This window comes from Chlamydotis macqueenii, chromosome 24, assembly GCF_036417535.1.
Source record: "Chlamydotis macqueenii isolate bChlMac1 chromosome 24, bChlMac1.mat, whole genome shotgun sequence".
NCBI classification, from domain to species: domain Eukaryota; kingdom Metazoa; phylum Chordata; class Aves; order Otidiformes; family Otididae; genus Chlamydotis; species Chlamydotis macqueenii.
Genome location: NC_141579.1, coordinates 7,085,907 through 7,109,508, shown reverse-complemented (window position 1 = coordinate 7,109,508; position 23,602 = coordinate 7,085,907). Strand labels below are relative to the sequence as shown.

The window sequence follows — 23,602 nt, the reverse complement described above, 5'->3', positions numbered from 1 at the left end:
TCCGGGGCGGTGTGCTCTCCCCTAACCGGAGAGCCACAGCTGTGGTGCGGTTGTGTGGGCGCCAGCCTTTACGGTCCCGTCCCGTCTCTCGGCACTGCCGCCGCCTGCTTTGGCCGTTCGCGGAGGAAGACTCGTGTTTTCTCTGGTGGGGTGAAATAAAAAGGCAAACACCCACTTGACTTGGCCAATGTCGGTGGCTGCATGCGCGACTGCCCACAGGACGGAGAGCGGGAGGCACCGCTCGGAGGCGCGCTAGCAGGAGCGCGGCCGCACCTGAGCACAGCCCCCAGCAGCCGAGTGCGGGGCAGACGGAACGCCTCTGACGGGCCAACACCAGCCCGGAGGAGCCGGCCTCGTGCTCTCTGCCGTCGCAGGCCGGGAGCTGCTGTGTCCGGAAAGCCGCCAAACCGGCAGAACCTCCCGGGGCGGCCTGGGGACGCCGCGGCAGTGGGTGCTGCCGGGGACGCGGCGTGGCACGCCAGTACCGCGCTTCGCAGCCTTCCGCGTCGCCGCGTAACGTTTTCTCTCAAAAGTGCAATACTGCTTTTTATTCGCTGGTATTTACAAAGAACACGGCTCTGAATCGCAATCACCCCTTCTCCTCCCGCCCCCTTTCCGCCGCCGTGCGACGGGAGGATGCCAGGCGGGCGGGAGGTCTGCAGCGCGCGCCGCGCCACAGCGGGGAGGCCGCCGTCTACTTCACAGCCACGGCCGAGGCCCCGTGAATGGACTCCATCACGGCCGCGAAGCGGCTGCAGAGGTCGTAGGGGGAGTTGGGCCGGATCTTGGGGGGCTCCTTCAGGACGATGACCTCGGTGGAGCAGTCGAGGAGCCGGGGCAGCAGCTCGCCCAGCTTCACCTGCAGCGTTGCTGGCAAGGGGGAGAGGACCAAACAGTCAGCGGCACCGCAACAGGAGGAGAGCAGACGGCAGAGGGCTCCCGGGCTGCAAGCCAAAGAGCTACGACGCCTTGGAAAGTGTCCTCCTCCAGCGCGGAAAGGCGCCCATCCCCTGCGGGCGGAGGAGGCGCGGCGGCTCAGTGGGCACCGAGCTGTCCCTGCGCAGGACGTGGCACTGGCTGGTACAGCAGCAGGAACGCCGCGCTTCGACGCCACGCTCCAGCGCCGAGTTTGCGCTTGAACGAAGCGGAGCACCCGTTCCTAACCTGACCTTTCTGCCCCAAACGTCTCAGACCTCGGCAGGACCTTCTACTCTTGACAGCAGTGTTCTGAGAGGGGACCTCTGCGGTTTGGCATTATTTCCTTGCAGCAAGCTTACCCTCTGCTAACGACACAAACCCCTGCAGTGACTCCCCAAATCTTCGCACACAGATCAAGGCGGGGGTCAAAACCAGTTTCCCTTCACAAGAACGACCCGAGGGCAGTTGTGGGAGCCCGACTGCAGCCCGCAGAAGGAAATACAGAACAAGAACAGCTACCCAGAACCAAAATGCAGCCACAAAACGACAAACCCCTCCTCGGATCCCCGAATCTGCTCCCCCATCCAGGCTTCTGCAACTCCAGCCATGTTTCTGGCCACAGATGAAACCTGTTCCTCCCGCCGGAGAGGAGCGTGGCTCCATGGCCGAGCCTGCCAGCGTCCTCTGGCCGTCTGTGGGGACCCTCCCTTCGGTACGACACACCGCGCCCCGAGCACACCCAGGTAACGCTAAGCTGCTCTTTTGGAATTAGCGTTTCACACCTCAGGGAGGAGGAACACTTCTTCCACAGCTGTAGCGCACCGGAAGGTTGAATTATTCCGTAACGCCACTCAGCGGACGAGTGCAAAGCGCTGCGCCTCTCACAACGAGGAGCACCCCCACGCGCTGCAGCGCAAACACCAGGGATTTAAGGACGTGTTGTAACTGGTCCGGGAACTCCGATCTAGCCCTGCCGTCGCGCCGCGCGGCCGAGGAAGGCATCCTTACCGTCCATGTCCTCTCGGCCCAGGTAGGAGCACCAGCGGTTCCTCATCACCTCCAGGGCATCCAGGTCCTCTCTGGAGATCTCAAAGTTGTTCATCAGGTGCATGCAGGGGATGATCAGCTCGTTCAGGATGCCAATGCCCTCTGCCACACGAGCCTCTTCACAGCTGACGAACAGGGACGCCGCCACCTCGTTCAGCTTCTGGGGGGGAGGGAGAAGCAGAGACAGACTTGTAAAAAGCAAGAGGGGCCCTGCTACCAGAAGCCGCGGGAACAGGCACGAGAGAGAAGTTACACTGGTCTTGGCAGCCGCGGAGCGTGAACTAAAAACAAAGCTTGTTTTCACGACAGTTTTTTGCCCCCCTGTGGAAAGGACGTCATCTGTCGCCCAGAGAGAGAAAGCTCTTAACATTACAAATCAATACCGGAGGGGAAGGAAGCGAATGGACACAAAACGACGCAAGTGCCGAGTTAAAACCCACGAGCACGTCCGGTGCGTCCAAACCCTCCCTGGGAACGCAGCCCGTCACTGAAGCGTGCTCGTAAAAGGGACCCAGTCAGATTCCCAGGCAACGCACACCGAGCAGCCGGCAAGCGGACTGCACCGCAGGAGCCGCTGTCACCCATGCCGCGCCCTCCCCGGCTCTCCCGGGGGCGCAGAGCTCCGCGATACAAACCAGGAGACACTTCCTTCTGTAGAGGGCAATCAGCGATTCGTCCACTCCCCTGTTGGCTCCCTTCAGCAGCAGCTTGGCGTTGCTTTGGTAGGCGTAGACCAGGTAGGTGAGCGACTCCTGGTACCTAGGAGAAGCGCGTCAGCTCCCCAGCCCGCAGGCACTGCAGGGCCACAGCTGCAGCGCCCTCAGCTCAGGAAACGTTTGCCATCTGGCCAAAATGGTAACCAGCACCAGGCCCGACAGGAAAAACTGTATTTCCTTGCCAAAGCACAAACGAACAGATCCCTGCGTCAAGGAATTCACGCTCCTTTTGCCCAGCATGCCCAAGGAGCACCTTAGGAAGAGCCCTTGAAAGCCCAGGTTGTGTGTGACTTAGCCCGGGCGCGAACGCCAGCGCTGGCGTTTTTTATGTTGCTCCAGGAACACCGCAGGTCTTGGAGCGCTCTCCCGAGTGCGGCAGGTAATGCTTTCAGTTGCTTTGCACGCCTCCAGCCTAGAAACCCCGGTGAGCAAAGAGAGCACCTGGCAGAGATGAGGTCACTTCAGGGAAGCTCTAACGGGCTCCCGCCCAGCCTCCCGACAATCTGCCCACCCGAATTTGGAGGCGTGTCACCGCTAACCTCCACAGAATTCAGTTCTGTTTCCGTCCGGGAATAACGTCTGAAAGCCAGTTTATACTCCGGACTGGGAAAATCACTTTTCAAGTTACAAACCTTTCACAAAACAGCACTGTCCTTCACAGGAGAAAACACGAGCCTTGTGAACTCCTTACGAGGAGTAAGGAAAAATCCTTACGAGCCTTGAGAACTCCAAAGCGTGCGTTTACACCACGTGTAACGTCCAACTCAAGACGGCTCAATTTTAATACGGGAGCCTGAACAGCAAAAGAAGCGACGGCAACCGCTCCTGCAAAGCCACCTCTGGGGATGAGAACGCAAAGCTCTGCGTCGCAGAGAGACGGTAGGGGGAACGCCAAGGAACTGCGTCAGTACCCCAGCGCAAGCAGCAGCCTGCTGCCCAGGCTGGGCTGTGGCCTCAAGGAAGGGCTATCGGCCAGCCGAAAAGAAAGCCTGCTGGCCCCCGACACGACACTGAACGCCAACTGGCCATCGCGGGCCAGAAAGAAGCTGTCCTCTCAAAGCAGCCTCTGTTTCTAGGCCTGAGCTGATCCTGCCCAAACACACCGTGACCGCCACTCACTTTCTGTTCTGGTACAGCTCCAGGCCTGTCAGCAGGTACACCGACACCTTCCGAAAAAGGCTGTAGTCTTCGTGCCACCTCTGTTGGGGAGCAGGAGGAGAGCAGAGCGTCAGCCTCACCCGTAACGCACGCAGGCGCCTGTTGCATTCCTCCCCAGCTCCAGAGCCCATCAGGTTTCAGCCTCTGAAGGCTTTAAACAGCTCTCATAAGCGACGCATACATCGCCTTAGTCGACCACGTGGACACTCCTGAAAGCTCGGGCGATTCCCAGGGCGTCCTTTCTCCCTTTCCGCACCCTTCTGCGGACGGGCACTTCAGCCAGCCAGGGAGCTGCCGGCAGCTCAGCCGGCGACCACCGCGCTCCCCGCTTCCCACAGGCTGCTCTGGCCAGCACCAGCTGCGCCGGCGCGGATCAAGGGCAGCGCTCTGCTCCCTTACCTTGTACTCCTCCATGTCCACCTCGTCAGGACCGATTTCTCTCAGCTTCGCTCGCGCTACCTTCATAATGCTAATTGACCTGCTCCGTGGAAGCAGAGGCGAGAAAAATCAGAACAACGGCCCCAGCTGCTTCCAGGTGAGAAGAGCCTCGTCTCGGAGCCACCGGCACAAACCTTTCGTCGTAGCTGAGGTTTTTGTCTGCAAACTGCTCCAGGAGGGTCCGCTCCACCACCTGCTGGGGAGCGCGGTTCTGCAGGAAGTAAACCAGCACGTGCTGCAGCCGGGCGTCGTTCTGAGGCGTCGGGGCCTCCTTGGCGAGCAGGTAGAGGCGGGAGTACTCCTCGTGGAACGCCTGCCAAGGAAACACGCGTACTGACGGCTCCGCTCTTCTGCCCGCCGGAACGCCGCAGCAGCTGACAGGACGCTTAAAGCTGCCCTGAAACAGCGGGATTCCCGTGGGTGATACCGAGCCCCCGCTGCGTGGCCGTGTTCTGGTGGGGGACGGAAGCCCAGCACGCGGGACTATAAAGACAAGGCACGAAGCGTGTGCTTTTCAAAAGCGCCGAGGTGTCTACATGCCTGTTGGAGAGGGGGGCGTACAGCTGCCTTTGGCAGTTTTGGGAACCCTCTTGCAAGTGCTGAGGCGTAAAAATCGACTGTGATGCTGCAGTAGGGTGCAAAACTAATTTGCGATCTATATTCCTGTACATTAACAGCACTGGGGATTTCTCCTTGTGGCATTTTCAGTTAACTCTACCTGCCTGTAAAATCTAACGCCAGCTCCAACATTCAGCAGTGTTCATTCTTTCCAGTCCCTCTGTTCAACGCATACGTTGCTTGAGGACACGTTTTACAAGAAAGGTCACAGTAAGCGCGCACATTCAGGACCAAAAAAAAAAAAATTTCACGAGTGCTGCTTTATTTTCTGGTGATCACACTCAGGACCTAGACAACAGATTCTGAAAGGCTCACAAGGCAAGTCTACTTTTCATTATCCAGCTCGAGAGACCTGCCAATACTAAAAGAACAAGCAGAAAAAATAGTGAAAAGTAAAAGAAAAAAAAACAACCCAACAAAAAAAGGTTGTTGATTCTCCCGGGAGGAGGGAGCTCTTTCTTAGGAGCTATAAAAATGTAGAGCCCACAGATACGCTGTCACAGTAGGAGAGCAGAAACAGAAATGCAGGACAGAAAGGCCAGTAACTGGGAGAAAAACTGCACAAATCGTTTCCTCTGCATTCCTGATACGTCAATACAGCACGGATTCCTCGTTCTGGGAAAAGAGCTGTCCACACCACGGGATTTAGCAAACAAGCGATACCTTAACGAGCCCTGCTTCAGACCCGTCTCGATCAAAGGTCTGGCGGGCTTTCGCAATAGCCAGGATGACACCTTGCATGGCTGGGCTCAGCAGCACCTACCACGGAAGCAGGAAAACAAACACAAGAACGAGGAAAACGTAACAGACAGGGAAAGAAGAGAAGGCATGGTGAAGAACGGGAAACCTTCCAAAAGGCAAAGTTTAAGGCAATCGTGTGGAACGGGCGGAACTCGCCACAGCTGTGATTCACCAGCGTACCGCCTACTGCGCCTGCCACACGCGCTTTACATGCAGGGGTTTTCATGCGCCTAGAGGTGTAAAGCCTGGCCTCTCCAAGGCGTGAATTGTACATTCAACAAGCGAGGACGTAAAGCACACTGGCCACGTCCCCTCTGTGCCCATTCCATCTTCTTCAGCGATGTCAACTCGAGAGCAGCGCCTAGGGCGGAGCAGCGCACCGTGCCAGCTTCCCGCAAGCACCCGTCAAACGTGCTCGAGGAGTAACGGCCTCGCTGCCTGCGTGAAACCTGACTGCACGTGCGGAAAACACCGCACTTCCACAACGCTGCCCGAGAACGTACGGCTGCGGTTAGATTCAAAACAGCAGTGGCGAGGGAACCGTCAGTTACGCTACTGGTGGTTAGTGTCGGAGAGAGGGGACCAAGCTCTAACTGCAACCCGTAGAGAGGCTTGGAAATAAATTAACACAGCTGGGATCAATTTTGATATAGTTGTGCCAGAAAGAAGACTAAAAGGAACAGCGTGCACATCTAAGGACCGAGCGCTTTTACAGAGCTGCTTTTCCCACGGCATTTCGAAAGCCAATTACTAAGCCGCTCGGTCTGGCCTTCTTCAGTTCTGCAGCGTGAAAAGGGCCTCCGGACACAGCGCCGTTTCCACGCCAGACCGCTGGCGCACCCCATGTTAGGAAAGCTCCGAGCCAGCTAACTGCAAAGCTACAGGTGTACGACGGCAGCGCTTAACCCCTGCGCCGGGATCTGTACCTCCTCGTTATATCCGTCTGCATCGGATCTAACGGGAATCCTCCCCACACTGGGGATTTCCACCTCGGAGACCTGAGAGCCGCTTTGGGCAGCAGACTCTGGTTCCTTAGCGTCCTGCGGCTGCTCTGCCTGAACTGTAAGGGCCGTTTCTCCCAGCTGGGCCTTCACTGGTTCTACCTCCTTGGGCTGTGGCCAAGAAGAAAAAGAAGAAGAAGAGTGAGGAAAACCAACGCAAAATACAGGAAAGCAGAAGGGGACCGGGTCAGACGTGGCCCAGCTACAGAACTCCACAGAGCCGGAAAAAGCGAAGTCTCTCAAGAGGAGTAAGGCAAAGAGAAGAAGGGGCTGCTTCCCGAGCTGGCGCTCAGCTCCTACCTCGCAGAGAGCTGCCTCCACGCCGTTCTTCTCGTAGGCGTCGGCGGTGTTCGCAATGGCCTTGGCAGTCTGCTCCTTGGCAATCATGGCGTGCTCAGAGGACAGGGAGCGCACGCTCTGCTCGCAGACCGAAGACTGATCTGTCGGGACAGAGGCACCGTATTAGCGAGCACGAGCAGCAAGATTTCGTCTCTCTTGTACTAAGATGTTTTGTTGCTCGTCTGTGTGACAGCTGCCGCCTTCATCCCAGAGATGAGGGCACTGGACGGTGAGCTTGCGCGTAGCCTTTCCAGCGGGTATGGCTCACGCCGTCAGGGACTGCCAAGGAAAGCGTTCCCGCTCCAGAGAACAGCACTTGAACATTTTCTACTCCACATTTACAAAAAAAAAAAAAAAAAAGCCTGGAAGCAAAGTGAGATTAGCCCATTACGATTAAGTGAAGGGAAAACAGCATTCCTGGTGCCAAGCCTGGAAGGACGCACGTGCAAAAAGAGCGGGACAGCCTTGCGTGTTGCCAGGACAGAGCCTCCCCCGGCTGCCTTGCTACTTCACGAGCAGCTTCTTCCAGGCCTGCAGGCACTTCGGCGAGGCTCCAGCACGGCGGTAGCTTTGACCGGCTGGCCGTTACTGGTCTCAACACGGTTTGCAGATTCAGATGTGGCATTACCTGGTCCCGATTCAGAAGAGAGGTCTTGCGATTCGGAGGCAGGCGAAGGCTCCATCTGAGGAATCTTGCACGACTGCTCCTCCTCCCACTCCTCTGCCTCCTGCTCCAGGCGCCAGTTGTCCTCCTGGATGTAGTGTCTCAGCTCGGGGGACAAGGCTTCGACTTCCTTCTGAAACTGGCCAGCCTCTGCGCCGTCATCCCTGTCTGGAAGGAAGGCGGGACGGGCATACAACGGAACACGCGGTCGCAGGATAGACAAATACGCGATGTTATGGAAAGCCACAATCAAACTGGCTGAGGGATAAACAGGAAAAAAGCACCAACTTCCCGCTGGCTTTGTAATGTAAGATGATTCCTAAGCAGAAGTGCAAAAATAAAGGCAAATCTAGAGTTATCCGAAACAAAACCAACCGGTTTTGCTCTACCGCTGGATGGCACTAATCCCAGTGACATTCCAGAAAGCACGCCTGCTGACGCGGCAGGTCAGAAACGCGTTCCTACGGAGGGGCTGCCACTGTACAGGGAACGGTGCTGAGCCTGCCAGCAGCCAGAAAAGTCGCAGCTCCGCAGGATACACCACACCTGCAACGCCACGTAGCACGTAAAGGTAGGGAACTGCGCGGGCTCCACAGCAGGAGCCGCATGCCGGTACTGCTCAGATCTGCCTCAGTGTTTGGCCTGAAAACAGCACAAACCCCAAGTAGCTATCAGCTTCAGCCGAGCCTTAACGTTTATGAAAGGCAAACGGCCATTTTCTCCGCCAGATATTTCTTATTCACCCATCGCACAAGCAAAGCATCTTTGAAAAACAACAAAACTGAATTAAATAGGAGGAAAAAAAAAGAGTCATGAGTTCACTTCAGAAACGGAACTGTCATAGGAAGGCAGACAAAGAACGACCTCCCGATCCTCATCAGCCATATTTAGCAGGGAACAGAATGACAGTTCTGCATTGTTTCTTTCTATTTATTCCATCAAAATGAACCACGCGGGAAATTATTAGGTTCTTCTACAGCTGCCTGCCATGTATAGCGCCACGTGCACAGTAATTTCTCCACAGAACTATTTATACGTTGGCACTGCAAACACGCCTGCAAGCGTAAGCACTGTTACCCGTAACTCACGCGCTAGGAAAGGCTGCAGAAAAAGAGAGCAGTTTAGGTTCAGTACGACGCCATCACCAAAAACCCAGCCGACGAGTCAGAAAGGCAGGCTAGTGAGACAAGGTGATACAGAAACGGCTAACGAGCCAGCAGCTCGGCTCCCGTACCGGCAGCAAAGCGGGACACCTGCTCGCTTATGTACATCAGGCAGTAGGCACTGGCATTCCTCAGGCCTCCGAACGAGTCTCTCTCCAGTTCCTCCCACGACGATTCCGTCACCGAGATGTCGTTGTATTTGAGCCAGCTTTTGCGAGGCTGGTCGTAGATGTAGGCCCAGTAGTGACCGGCGTTTGCTTGCCCTTCGTGTACCAAGACAGCGTGCAAACGATAGGGAACCTGCAAGTTCACACGGACGTAGTTTTCAGATGCACTTCTGGGAAAAGAACTGGCTCGACCTCTGCACAAAAATTGCAAACACGTTCATAGCTGCAGCCTGGTACGAAACTCTCGATTCGTACGTCAACTTTCCTACTACGCGCGAACCGACTTTTAAAGGGAAAAGCAACAAGATTTTCATAAAGATTCCTTCCTCTGCTTCATCATAATATTGGGATTTCTTAAAATACAACTAAGTGGACAACTTAAACTGACAGCTACGAACAAAAATCCAGTATCAGCAACAGCAGCTGAGTATTTACCTCGGGAAGCTGCAGTTCTTACCTGCTGGAGGAGAGGGTCACAGTACATTTGTTCAATGGACAGCCTGATTCTGGTAATGGACTCCTTCAGATCTGCAAGAACATCCCCAGGGAGAGAAATACAGAAAAAGTAATGGCTGCTCAGCAGGGTATTCTGGCCCCTTGCACTTCAAAAAGCTCACAGCCATGCAGTCAGCACCAAGCACGCTTCACACCAGAGCTGCACCGAGCGCAGGATTATTTGTAGTTCAACCCAGCTGCAGCAACAGAGGGGAACTCAGGCGGGCGTTCGGCAGAAACACCACAACAAATAAATCTGGGGCCAACCTTGCACATCTTGTTCAATCTCGTCTCTCCATCGCCGCAGACATGTGCGAACAAGGTTCAGCTCTTCCTTGGAAACCACGTGAGGAGCTGGAGGTTCGGACGTTTCTGCCGGCGAACCAGAAGGCTGGAGCGGCGCACTCGACTGTTGCTGCGGCGAGGGATTTGCCGAGAAGACAGCTGCATCTTCAGTCCTAGCATCCTTCCTTTCTAGTACGCTGCGAAGCAAAATCCAAGAGTAGTGGACAGGTTTTTCAATCTTTCCCTTGTCTGTTTTTTTTTTTTTTTCTTTTTGGAAAAGAATATGAAATAAAGCAAACAAAAATTGCTCCGGAGCCAGAGCGGGATTTTCCTTCCAGGGTGGTACAAAATGTAAAGGGAAGAAGTGCACCGAAACGTACTTCTTCCTTAACAGACCAAATTAAAATATAGGACAAATAAAAGCCCAAATTTTTACAGAACTCTGTAAGTACCACCACCTTCTAAGATCCACACCGAGCAATTCTGACAATTCCTTCCCTCACTACAAAGAAACTCTCACGTGTTTATGCAGCGTAATTCAGAGTGAAAGCCAGCCGTGCTGGCCAGGTTTGCAATAATCCAATATTGCAGTAATTTACTGGTTGATGAAGCAAAAAAATTAGTAGCCTAACCAAAAAGAGCACATAATTTAACTCAGAACTGCCGCTTCGACAGGGAATATGGCGACGCCTTTGGAAAAGGAAAAAGAACAGACCGGATGGCGTGCTGTACTTACACAGCCAGCACCGAATTACCAGCAGAGCAGCCACTGACCCCTTGCACAGGCATTCGCACACGACAGCATCGCTCACCAGCGCCCAGACAAACGATCGGCTTTCAGGACGCGCACCAGCAGCGTTCAGCTGAAAGGCAACGCGTTCTCCTACAAACGACTGCTATTTCTGTTCACTGACCCGTTCGGCTGCGAGAGCCGGTCCAGAGCAGGAGGCTCGGCCTGGGACGGCAGGGGTGCTGCCCAAGAGCCCTGAGCAGAACAAACTCCTACAGCAGGCTTCGCAGCGACGAATTCCAGCACGTACTGCAGCATGTCGGGCAGCGGAAAGCGGGCTGGACCAGAGCCGTACTTCATGTACCTACAGAAAAACGCAGGGCGTTGCGTTAACGAAGGAACATGACCGGCTAAGCCTCAGGGGACAACAGAAGAGTGACAGGGAAGAAAACTCCGGGTTGGGATGGAGACAGTTTAAGCAGTGAAGGAAAGAGGGGAAAAACCCCGGTGATGCAAGGGGACCTTGAAAGCCTTGAGGCTGCGGGCGCTGCTCAGCAGCAGCCAAAACAGGCTTCCTCACTGGAACTCGCCGGCGCAGCCGACAGCGACAGCCGTACTATTTGAAGAACAACTTCTGATAACAGCGTCAGTAACAGTCAGAAACCGTCAAAGCCACGGGTTTGTTTCTAAAAGCACCGCTCCTCACTCCACACTTCTCGGAACGAACTCGGTTCTCTTTCTTCTTCCCCTCCAAGCTTCTCTTCTACTGGAAAGCTCCTTTAAAAGGAAGCATTTGCATGCTTCCCCAGGGCAGAAGAAGAAAGCTAGACGACTACTTACCTTTCCAGCTTCTGCTGCAGAATCACCATTTTCTCCTTCAGTCTCTTCATTTCTTCTCTCTTCATCTGAATAAGCTCCTTACTGCAGTAGAGGTACCTAAGCAGGAAAAACCAGAGCGCCGCCACGTGAGGTTTGCTTACTTCCAACCTCCACAATCTTTCAGAAATATTTCAGAATCCTTCCTTCCTCGCCCACATGACCTTTCTCACTTCTTTAATTACAATAAAGCAACAGCTTTACACGTAACGTACCACAGAACAACTCACCTGTCCATATAAATAGTCTGGGGGAACTCTAGCTTGGTGTGAATTTTCTCGGGCTGTCCTAGGGACTGATTGAACTCAAATCGGGAGAGTTCAAAGGTCAGTACTGGTGGGAGTTTTGTGAACCAGCGCTGTAACAGAAGCAGAAATGCCCCCAAAGGGACCTGTTTTCAGAGGACTGCTAAACGGCACATTTTAGCCTGATCCTAAACGATTTTAGACCCCTCCTAGACGTCTGCCTGCCTTTAACTCCTGAACTAGCATGTAGGTTGGTGTCGAATGACTAGTCAGAAAGCCCCGTTTCACGAGACTAAAATCTCCACTTCCATCTTACATGGCTACCCTGGAAAACCCTCACACTAGCTCTGACAAAGCTACCTTTCCTTGCCCGGTGCATCCAGCTTGATGGATTATTACGGAGTCGAGCCCTGAATTTTACAAAATTAGCAGACGCTACACAAACTCTGGATGTCAGCTGAGAGCCTCCAAGAGCATTCTTTTCCAATGTAAATCACGTGCAAGGATGAAGAACAAAACAGAAGTCCTCAGGCAGCACCTCATCCCTCCTCCTCTCTCAGTCTATTTACAAACTCTTCGACTGCGCAGGTTCAGAGAAGACACCCACTTTCTACACGCCTCGTATGCCATTCCAAAGAGTCACGCTGAAAGGAAAAGCCCCGGCTGAATTTACACCTCCTCTCTCTCTTCCTGGCTTCACAGACACTTCCAGCATCCGCTGCCCCAAGTTTCCTTCGCCTCCTTAGCGCGGCACCACCCAGCCAACGCTCCCCGCCGGACTCGGGACGAGCACACTGAGCTCATTTTCCTTTGCAGGCTGCAGGTCAGATATCCTGCCACGATAAATCTGCCCCACACCAGAGTGCAACAGCACATTTTGAAATCCAAAATATTTCCAACGAAGGCGAATTTTAAACAGTTATTTTAAAACAAACTTTGGAATGAAAGGGCTGGGTAGCAGAGCTTTTTGAGAAGCAGCCCAGTCCTCAGAACAAGAGAACAGAAACACAGAGAAGGAACGATGCACACACCTATTACCTAGGAGAAATGTAAGTTCCCGTTCATCCCACTGATGCTTTCAGCCTCAGTACACTCACCTACGGTCTCAAAAGACAAAATGCACCTTATTCTCTACGGCCCCTATCACGCAGTCCTCTAGCCACGACATCCTAGGAACTGAAATTGAGATGCACAGTTTTTCCCGTTAGATTTCTTACAAATACAGCCAGAGCCTTTTCCGTCTATCCATACAGACACAGCACGATTAAAACATCTCCACGATCAGTGCAAGTCCCCTTGTTTTTTGGGAAAGGATTTGGAGGAACTATGAATCTTGGATTTAAAAGAACCAGCTCGATTAGCTCCCTACACCCCTGTCTCTGGCACCAGCCCACGCCAGCTCCGCCCACACGTGCGGCAGAGGCATCTGACCGGCTTCAGGCTGGAACTAGGAAAGCCAGAAACAAACATTGGAGTCCGGAGTTGGACAGAGCTTACCTGCCCGAGACTTCATTCCTCCTTTGCTAGTTTAAGCTGCAGTGACACATTGTTCAGACGCTCTCACCTCTCCCTGCCCCCCTACGCCAGGCACCTTCGCGGATCTCCGAGTGCTATTTCCCAGCCTGAGCTAACTTCCCAGCGGTGCTTACACGTGGAGGATGCGGAATGTTAACAGTACACCTTCACTTCCCACTCCGCTGCAACTAAGTGTTTTATGATCGGTTTGTGATTTGTGAGATTTAAACAAAAACAAAAAAAAAAACAAAAAAAAAAAAAAGAAAAGAAAAGAAAAGAAAAAAAAATCAGCACAGTCAGAAGAAAAGAGTGACAATGAGAAGGAAAGCGACACAGACTGTAATAGGGAGAAAGATACAAATTCCAAAGGGCATACCATAGAGTTAAGCACTGTACTTTTACCCTCCGAAAATATGGAGGCAGTGGTTCTCCCCCTACTCAGGTACAGGTAGGCTTCAACAGAAAGAGAGAGACTTTATCACACTTGCATCAGAAGCAGATGTTTACCTTTTAAATTTAAAACAAACTCCTCAAACTGCTCGTACAGGACAACACATCTTTACAAACAAGCAGAGACCTAGCGTCTCACCACGTAAGGCTAGCATACGTTTACGCGAGATTCCAGGTGTCCAGCAAATACTTTGTACTCAGTTCTCAGGGAACGTTTACAACGGCCATTCAAAGTTACCAGAACAACCTGAGACAGCCCTGCGCTCTGCGTTGTGCTGTCCTGCAGCAGGCAAGCACGCGCGCACCAGCAGACCGTAACACTGACCTCCTGCCCGTACTTCACCGAGGGAGACGCTGTCGCCTCGTCCATCTCTCCCTCCACCATGGCTCCTTCCAAGCACTCGCTCAAGTTCCGATAACCGTTCACCTGAAGGGGATACTGACCAAAGGTTTCGATCTTGGAAAAGGTATTGCCTGCATGACGGAAATTATACAGAAACCATGAACTTAAGAGAACAAAAAGCTCTGGTTCACTCAGGAGCTCGCCGCCAGCACCAGTCAGACAACCAACCCCCACGCAGCTGTACGCACGTCTGTCGGGGTACGCCCCTTACAAAAAAGTGCTCTCAACACGTCAGCACTGGCCAGTATTTAATGGTTTCAGAAGACGGGCTTTATAAATGTTACAATTTTCTCAAGAAGACCGTTCGCAAGTTTAAAGAACTGTGCAATTTTGTCAGGAATGAGCAACGATATCCTGCGTCATCACTGCTCTAAATCACAACACTCCAAGGAGTTCAAACGTGAATCCACCAAACCCTTCACTCACCCTCGTGGACTCCCTCCGTCAAGAAAGTCCCGTAGAAAAGCTGCACCATCGGGTTTTCAGATTTGTCCCCAGGGCTCCTGTTTCAGGAAGAAAAAGCAGACATTCACTCGCAGCTGCAGGCTGCAACAGAGCCCCAGCTCATAACCCGTAAGCCTTCGCTTGGGAACCTTCCTACAGTCAAAAGTCAAGTTTTCTATCCAAGCACAAAACAGAGGGGAAGCTTCTCATCTGTTTCCGTACTCGAGAGCACTCTGGAGCACTTACACTGGTAAGGGAAAACAAAACAAAACAACTTGAGGCACTGCCTTTTGAAACGCCACTCCAAAAAACAAGATCTTTCAGGCACGCCGGTTCTGCTGAGGTCCCCTAAAAACCTTACTGACTCTGCAGCCCATACCGGCACCGAGTAAAGTCCTACGCTCACGTACAGGAAACGTAGATGTAACGCTTCACGTGCATATTTCAAGTTTAAGGAGCACCATTTCAAGCTTAAAGAGCTCTCATTGACGCAAAATTGTCACATAAAGCCCTCTCATTCATTAAGGCGCTGCATTTAAAATCGGCTTTTCCCCAGCGTCAGGTCAAACTCCCGCGAGCACAGAAAGCTCACTTACTTGACATTCACAGCAAGCTGGAAGGCGTCCTCCAGCCAGTCCAGTAGTTTGTGCGTAAATTCACTCACGTCTTGCTGGAAGAGAGAGAAAAGTCGAGAGTCAAACACAGTACCGACCAGAGAGCACTTTCACGGTCTACTGGTTTCCCAAACCTACGGGAATCCAACCCGACCGGCACTGCTGTACCCACCCAGCTGAAAGACACGCAAAACCAAAGCGCTGAGCTAATTTAGACCGATAACGAACGCTCTGCTCGTCGGCAAACCTGATCAGAGGAAATTATTCTGATCGCTACCCAGACGGCACTGGGTAGAGCACTGTCGTGCTGGCTGTTTAATTAGCGCGCACGTACGTTGCACCTAAACGACACGGGGACAGCTGCTTGTCGGTTGACAAGCACGGGAAGAGGCCTCTGAAACTCATAGTGGGATGCAGCCAAACAGGATTGCTGTGGCTGCCAGCGCTGTTTTGAAGAAAGCAAAAGGCTTTTCAAGGCGGTGTTACCTGCTGTTCTTCAGCGGATCTAAACGCATCCCTCAAGAGTTCCAGTGCCGCAGAAGGGTCTACAAACTTACGGCGTGTCCCCAGCATTAAAGCAAACAGACACTGAAGTTCTTGCATGAATGCAATATTTCTTTTTCCCTGCATTGCAAAAAAGAAGAAAAGCCAAACCCTTCCCGCAACTCAAAAGAGCAGCATCTTAAACCACAGCGCTACGGAACACCACGTGCACGCACCTGCAGAGGCACGCTATCGACCCAGGGAAGAGGGGACATTTAAAAGGACAAAAGCAGGAGGACACAGAGTGTCATTTCTTGCAAGCAATCTGCTCTCCCCACAGACGCGCGGGAGAAAAAAACGTAACCAAAACAAAACCTTCAGAGAAAAGAGGGCAAGAAGTAAGGGCTGCTAAAGCAGACGACAACAGCGCGGCTGTCATGAATCTATTCTGTTTGCGTTTGAGGGTTTCTAGAGTACCGAGAGCACACACGAAAGCAAGCAAAGCAAGGTTTCTTCAGTGCGGTGGCCAGAAGCTAGAGCGATACAGCAAGCGAACGATGATTCCACGGATGCCTCTTTCTCGAAATATCTCCTAAGCACCTTCTGCTGCGCGCTCTCAGAAGGTTCCGGGGTTAGGGGTACGGGTGTGGGGGCTAGAGGGACCTTCAGCCCGGCTCAGACACCAGCGTTTCTACCTTGCATGCGAACAAACCAGCAGTCTGGAGCTACCAAAGAAGTTTCAGGGGACAAATTGCTCCCCACATCCCAGTCAGCAGCTCTAGGGGAAAGCGTCACGAGAAGCATCTCACTTTTTTCTACAGCGGTTCTGTCTTTGAAAAGTATTTCCCAAATTTTGTCTTTAACGTAGGCGGACAATTGGAAGGCCATTAACACAGGCACAGGAGCCTCAGCTGGCTCCAGTGAAATCTGCTTAGAGAAAGAGCAGCACAGTATAGCACAAAAGAGGGAAACTTTGCAGTGTTACTCGATGGAAACTTACAGTGCGACTACGACAACTTTCAAGCACGTTTTGTGGGAGGGAGTACCCAAGGACCAGCCTCCGGAATTCCGGCAACTGGAACAGAGACTGAAAGGAAAGGAGAGGTAAAGGCCAGTCGGCATCTGCAAGGATACGACTCACTGAAACCCAAAGCTCCGCTGCCACTCTTGTACTCGACAGCATTTTGTTAACTTCCAGTTCCTTGATGGCCTTGTGTCACTAAACGAACGTTTATGAAGGGAGCAGCGCGTGTGCCGGACCAGCGCACTCGTACCCCGCAGAGAACATCTCATCCTGCCATTTCTCGGATACACACACCCATCTTTGAACAGAGTGTTCTCCACAGGCAAGCTCAGGAAAAGCAGCCGGGAACAAGCCCCGGGAGCAAGGAGCCCGTTTGAAGCTCTCTTACTTCCTCTCAAAGCTGGAGATGCATGATTAATGTTTATCTGCTGATGTATGGTGGTTAGAAGAGACAAATCTGCTCAGCTCCACCTACTGCTATCTCTTCTCGGTTAGGTTATCACTAACAACCTACGCTGCCCAGCTGCTTATTCCTTCCAGCATCCACGTCAGCGTATTCCATTAGCTGGAATGTGATACTCCGCGAATTAGGGAGCCAACAATAACGGCAGTAAAATTAAATTATCAGCTCACTTTGCCAGTGGAGCTGCTGTCATTCTGTAAGCATTTGGACACCGCTGCGCCACAAAGACCCACAACCCCTCCAGACTTTCAGACAGATTACACGTACCTGTGTCTATTTTTACTCAGTCTATTTAAGTGCTCTTTGGCCCTTTCTGCACACGCCCAGAATAAATCCCAGCCCCCTCAAAGGAAAACAGAAGTCTCATTTGAGCGCAGCCACATTCGCTCATCTGCATACGATGACTGCTTCACAGAGCTCTCACATATTTCATTCTAACTGATAAACATTTTGACTCCAAGACCGCGGCAACTCCATAAGAACTCTCTGATCGCGTCACCTGTATGACGGCGCTGAACCAGCAGGTATTTCCAATATTCTTCATTCCGACGGGCCAGTCCCCCACTCTCCTCCAGTCGTTCAGCTTGGGGTTCTCGCCCCAGACTTCACAGCGTTTCCTTTTGGGGCGATTTTTGTTCTCAGCAGAACGGGGTTCCTGAGGCCTATCACAAAAGATGCACGCTGTGCTGTCAAACGCCGTCTCACAACGGCTCTCCAGAACTGCGGGGATGGTACCCCCTCTAGTCACGAGCAGTACGCCACAGCCGGGCGCTCTCGGGTGATACCCCACGCCACAGACGTCTTGTCTGACTCCATACAAGTTTCAGCTCTCAGACGAGGCAGATGGAAAACATGACTGCCAGACAATTTGTAACGATGGAAGGAGGCGATAAGACACGCGTGTTTTTCCTTACAAACTAGCTGCAGGCAAAACCGGGGCCTTTCCTCACTACTGGAGGCAAACCCAACCCACAGCAAAACGGAGACAGCTACATAGTGACTGGCGCGAGCTGACACCGCGCAAAACCAAGACAGTTGTGGACCCACTGACCTTCCAGCAGCATCTCTTTCCGCAGCCTGAGCTTTCGGCGATTCCAGTGGTCCGAAGGCGTCGACGGCACGGAGGTCGTCTCTGTTGTTAGGGCTAAGTGCTGCAGTAACACCTAGAAGCGGAGGCAGCGTTCTGATCAGTTTCCCACCGGGAGCAGGCAAACATTCCCTTCGTACGGAACTTCTAGCAAACGTCACGCCTCACAAATAGGATTTGTCAATGGATACCAGCACACTTTCCTAGCTCCAGTTTTAAGCACCAGTCCTTGTAGCCTGGATCATGCTAGGGAACCTGAAAAGCCATTGAGCGGGCTGAACGAGAACAGGGCAGAGCAGGAGGCTGCGTACTGGCCAGATTTCCCCACAGCCAGATTCAGAGCTTGAGGGAACATTTCAAACCTCTTGAAGAAATGGAACAGGAACATCAGCTGCTGCTTGTATTTGCTACGCCTTGACATCAGCATTGACAGCTGATGCTGCTGTGAGAAATACAGGATTTCAAGAAAATCGGCACAGTCACCCAGAATGGCCTCCCTTCGCTCGTGCTGGGATGCTCAGCTATGAGTCATTTCATAACCTAGCTACGCAGGAAAGCAGGAGAAAGGAAAATGAGTGGTTCTGGAAGAGGTGGGAGCCTTACGCAGCGGAACAAAGGCAGCCACACTGTTCTGGGTGCTGCTTCAAAGCTCCCGGCACAGATTTTTGGCACTGCGGACCCGCCCGGCGGTGATATCCCTTGGGAAAGCTCCAGCTGGGAGATGTGTCATCAAAGAGGCTTAAAGAAACTACTCTCGACTACCGCAGACTGCAACTGCACTTCCTACACCTCAACGTACCAAACCGACAGCCCGCTTTTGCCGCTACCTGTAACGCCTATAAAAACATCTTTCACGTAGTCAAACTGCCAGCTCCAGTAACATTTCCAGCTTTCAGGAAAACGCGATACTAAACACCCGATCTGGCAGACGCCGGGAAAGACGTGCGCGCCTGACAGGGATTCCGTTCTCTGCTCTGCTCGCTCTGCCTGAGGAGCGTTCTGGGTTTTGCGTGTTAGCCAAGAGCAGCTGTTTAAAACGGGGACAGCTTTGTAACTGCGGTGTGTCAGCACAAACATATCAAAGCGCCTTGAAGTCGCTTTCCTCTGGGGTGCGGCTCTCCTTCACCAGAACTGTCCCGTGGCGAGCACCGGCAAAATCAGACCAGTGCCAGGACAGGGGCCGGAGGGAGTCACTGGCAGGAGCAGGGAGGAGCGATGCTTCCCCTCCGGCTCAGGCTGAAACACGGGAAACGGTAAGGGTGAGCGGAGACGAAGGACTTACTCGGTGGGAGCTGCTTGCCCACGGCGCTCCCTTCCCAAGCGGACGGTTCTGCAGCAGCCGCGTCCTGAGCGGGCTCCTGAGCGTGCTCCTCCGTCAGGAAGGTGACAGCTTCCATTAGGTCTCCATTAGCAGCCTAGCAGAACGACAGGGGAAAAAACCCAGAGCGCCAGGGTTACTTCAGCCCCGCGTGCGTGATGTTCAACGCATCCGTGGTAGAGACAGGCACGCGCCACCCCCGCAACTTCGCTTTCCCCGGCCGCAGGAGAGAGCGATCTGTTGGTGAAATGAATGATAAGAAATGAAAAGACCGAAGGCTAGAATTTCTCTGTCAGAAAGCACTCTGGCTTTATTGCCAGGACAATACAGACTCCATCACCTAATTTTGTTTCCCTCACAAGAGATCCGAGCAGCTGCCGGAGGCCTGAAGCGCGACGGGGCATTCTGCACCAGCACAGGCTCACAGGCACCCACTCTGCGGATTTCAAGGTTTGCCTCTCACCCAGCAAGGGCTCCCCTCGGACCATCGTTACAGGCTAAACTCCTTCACGTTTGGTCTAAGGATTCTGGACGCCACTTCTCGATGAAACCTTTAAGAATTCCCTTAAACAAGCCTCTGCGCACTTTCAGCACAGCCCACATCCTGCTGCCGCCTCTCAAGAGCACGGATGGGGTCTGGTGATTCCAGGCCGATGCGGCTGCAGCCAGTTGAACGCTACAATCTACAAATACCGAAACAGCGCGAGGAGGAGGAAGCTTTCTAGGTCATCGTTGCTTCTCCGAGCGCCTGAGATCCCTGCGTCCCTTCGCTTGGGAGCAAAGACTGTTCTGGTGACAGACAAGATAACGGGCAGCCGCAAAGCTCCCGACGTTACTGCAGCTGCCCAGAACTCCCGAGCAGTTTACACAGAGAAAAACCTGCCCTGTCCCACTGAGGACGTGTTTGTTTATCGCAACGCACGGATAACGGCCCGTGGGAGCAGAACTCCCAGCAAACCCTGACCGTGTTCTGGCACGGCACGTGCCGCTGCAGCACAGGTTTTAAGGTCTGCTGTTAGAGAAACAAGCTGTTCTCAGCTCAGCGAACGTCCCACCCGCGCATCGTGTCCTGAGAGAGCCTGAACTTGCCTGCCTTCGGGGACAAACTCAGAGGTCTCCTTTCCACAGAACGAGGACAACAGCCACAAACCTTTAGAGCCGCGTGAAGGAAAGCCGAGTCTTGAATTCCCGTGATCTCTTTCAGCTGGTTTAAGAGCATCTGGCAATCCTGCGTGAAAGAAATCAAGAAAGCGCACGTGAAAAGGCGACCAGGACAGACATCGCGCTGTTTCTGCACGGCTTGCCGAGGGCTCACTGGAGCACTGCTGCTTTCTTTCCTTTTTACTGACAGATGGACACAAAAACCCACTCACACTTGCCCGATGCGAACACCAGCTCGGGCATCGTACTCAGCTTCCTTTTCTTCCTAAACCTACAGGCTAACGCTCGGTCCCTTGTGTCCTCACGAGCGCGTCGGCAGGCCCGAGCGCAAACGCTGACCCCGCTGCCGGATGCGCCGCACCTGCGCTGGGCAGGGGCACCCCCTCCCCCAAACGGCGGCGGCACGCGCAGCGGGACATATAAGGCGGCCGCATGTCCTCAGGGCGGCGGCCAGGGGCTATTTTAAGCCGGGCCGCGCGCACCATTTGTGCGTGTCATTTCGCGGTGACAATACGGTGGCAGGAGAAGGGCCCGAGAGGCTGCCGTCGCTCCTCCTTCCCCCGGCGCGCTGGCTGCGCCGTGTTCGGCGAGATACTCGTTCTGAGCCACGGCCGCCAGCCTAGCCCAGCCTCTGAAGATCGCACGCTGAATTAATCTTAACCAGCAACGCTGCAGACAAACTGAAGTTTCTACACTGGGAAAAAATTCAGGATGCTTTCGTGCCACGGGAGCACAAGTTCCCCCCAGCAAGTAGTAAATCAACTACTTTTTGAGCCACCCATCCATTATGCTGACGGATGCTACTCCCCACACAAACACCGTAAAGGTAGCACGCGTCTGTATGGGTGGTTAAAACAACAAAAAAAAAAAATCCTGGATTTTTTTTTTAAATGGGAATTCCCCCAACACATTATTCCTGATAGTCCCCCCTAAATGACTACTTTTGCTTAACTTTTGCAAAAAATCACAGACGTATGCAAATCCCCCCCCACCATCCCAACCCGTCGTGCGCAGTTTTAGCCCAGAGAAAAGCCGAGGCGCTCTGGAAAGCCTCAGGCCCAGCCAGGGCTGCGCTGAGGAACCGCGCGATAAGGGGCCAAGGGTACGAGGCCCGGGACGGGCATCCTTCCACAAAGGCAAACCACTTATATCATGTTGCTAATTTTGCTGCCGTAGCCAGCGGCGCGCTTGTCAGCTAACCCCACCTAACGCCGCAGGGCGCATTTTTCCGTTGGAGGAAAAACCTCACGCTGATCAACCGCACACGACTCCGAAATCCGAGGCAGGACTGGGCATGATTGTCAGGGGAAAAGGAGGACTCACAAAGGCTGCCTAGCCATGAAAGCTAATTACCCATCCGCCGCTCTGGCTTACCGCTTAACATCCTAATGACTTCCAGCGCAATTTAACGCAGCCTCTGAGAAGAAAGGTTTGTGTTAACAGCCGAGAGCTTATCCCGTACCACGAGTTTCGAGAGGCTTGCGGCCGACCGGCAGCCCACAAAAACCACCGGGAACCACACTCTGCGCAACAAACTTGTTCAGTTTTCGGGGAGCGCGCGTGGCTGTGTTGCTACAACCAGTCTGGATGATTGCTTTTTGAGGTTACGCGCCGCAGTGTTTCAAAACAAGCTTCAGAGCTGGCAATTAACGCCAGCGTGCTGCCGCTGCTAATACGTACTGCACTTGAAAACACCAACTAAACCAAAGTCCTACCTGCTGGAAAAATAACAACCCACACTAAAATGCTCTTAGTCTTAAATTACAGCAACAGGAGATGAGTACAAAACCAGGAGGCTGAGAGGAAGGATGGTACCGCAGACAAAAATTAGGCGGTTGGCCAGCGAGCGAGGGACCAGAGAGGTTCTGCCACTTTCCCCGCTCTAAGGTGACTCACCACGCTCACAAGTAGTTTGTTTTGCTGAGAAACTGCAAGCTGGGCAGGGTGCAAGCGCGGCGCGGGAGTTCAAGAGGGTTCCAGAAATAACAGCGGGTGAGGAGGAGGATGGCGGCAGCAGCAGCACGGAAGAGGGACGCAGAGCCACGGCCCTCAGCTGCGTGTTTTATCGCAGCGGGAAAACGGACGCGAAGAGGGCTGTGAACCCACAGGAACAACGCCCGCGTTCCCGACCACGGCTTTACAAACCCACAGCCTCCACGGGAAGCAGCGGCGGACAGTGAACTTGTCGTCCTTCTCCATACACTCCTGCACACCCGGCACTGTCCCGACACCGTCCCTGCACAACCGGGCAACCGGTGCCACGCAAACGCCGTTTCTGAACGCCCAACGCAAGGGCCCATGCATTCCCACTCACGCCCTCGACGCCGGCCTCTCAGAAGGGTTTCTCGCGCCCCGAGAGCGCGGAGATGCCGCAGAGGACCGCAGCCGCCGGCGTAAATTCGGGGTGTGCCAGGCTGCCGTCTCCCCTGCGCGGACACCGACCTGGGGAGCCTCCTGCCTCTGCGGCGCGGGGGTCCGGCTCCTTTCAGAGACAAACCGCGCAGGGCCCCGAGCCTCCGGGGCAGCAGCTCCGGCTAACGGCTGCCAGGAGAGGCTGGTTTAGCGAGAGAAAGTGAATTCGTGCTCTCCGCACAGGAGGGAGCCCCCGGTGCCCCTTCCCACCGAGCAGACAGCGCCCACCCCGCCCAGCCACCGGCCGCGGAGCCGGACCTCGCCCACCCGGGCCGCGAGGGCCGGCAGCGCCCGCAGGCCGCCGGGCGCCCAACGGCTGGCACAGGCCGCGAACGGAGCCCGTTACCCGCCGCGACGGGGAGCCCGAGCCCCGGCGGCGCCGCCCGCCCGCGGGCACGGCGGGAGGCGCTGCGAGCCGGTACCGGTCGCCCCTTCCCGCGCTGGGCCGCGGAGCCTGGCAGCAGCGGAGCCTGCGCTGCCACGACGGGAGGAGAGGGCCGGGCCCGCCGCGGGCCGGGCCCCGCAGCCGCGCTCCCCCCCCCCGCCGCCCCCGCGGTCTCACCCCGCCGCCGCCGCCGCCGCCGCCGCCCGGGGCCTGCAGCTCCGCCGTCATCCCGCCCGCCAGCG

At 54.1% G+C, this 23,602-nt stretch overlaps 1 protein-coding gene across 4 annotated transcripts; it reads right to left on the bottom strand.

Annotated features, from left to right (window-relative positions):
* Positions 1-361: 361 nt before the first annotated feature.
* Positions 362-23,602, bottom strand: USP28 (ubiquitin specific peptidase 28). Of its 4 annotated transcripts, XM_086766062.1 has the most exons (26): positions 23,551-23,602; positions 20,553-20,631; positions 19,367-19,499; positions 18,049-18,160; positions 17,497-17,659; positions 16,511-16,597; positions 15,514-15,651; positions 15,010-15,083; positions 14,396-14,472; positions 13,892-14,040; positions 11,587-11,714; positions 11,321-11,416; positions 10,665-10,844; positions 9,733-9,947; positions 9,428-9,498; positions 8,875-9,103; positions 7,605-7,808; positions 6,938-7,077; positions 6,563-6,748; positions 5,559-5,654; positions 4,412-4,590; positions 4,239-4,317; positions 3,801-3,880; positions 2,601-2,724; positions 1,927-2,125; positions 362-870 (listed from the first exon to the last, which is right to left on the bottom strand). In XM_086766062.1, exons 1-26 carry the CDS (start codon positions 23,586-23,588, stop codon positions 695-697), a joined length of 3,432 nt encoding a protein of 1,143 aa, XP_086622188.1. In that variant the 5' UTR covers positions 23,589-23,602; the 3' UTR covers positions 362-694. The 4 variants fall into 4 exon arrangements, with proteins under 4 accessions (XP_086622188.1, XP_086622189.1, XP_086622190.1 ...); XM_086766063.1 differs by lacking the exon at positions 5,559-5,654; XM_086766064.1 differs by lacking the exons at positions 5,559-5,654; positions 6,563-6,748.

What these genes read in the sequence shown, in the direction of transcription:
- USP28 (XM_086766062.1), bottom strand. Translation starts at nt 23,588, where the DNA reads ATGACGGCGGAGCTGCAGGCCCCGGGCGGCGGCGGCGG. An exon ending in GGGCAAGCAGCTCCCACCGA is followed by an intron (nt 18,161 to 19,366) that starts GTAAGTCCTTCG and finishes CTCCGCTTCTAG; the next exon opens with GTGTTACTGCAGCACTTAGC. An exon ending in GGTTCAGCGCCGTCATACAG is followed by an intron (nt 16,598 to 17,496) that starts GTGACGCGATCA and finishes CTTTCCTTTCAG; the next exon opens with TCTCTGTTCCAGTTGCCGGA.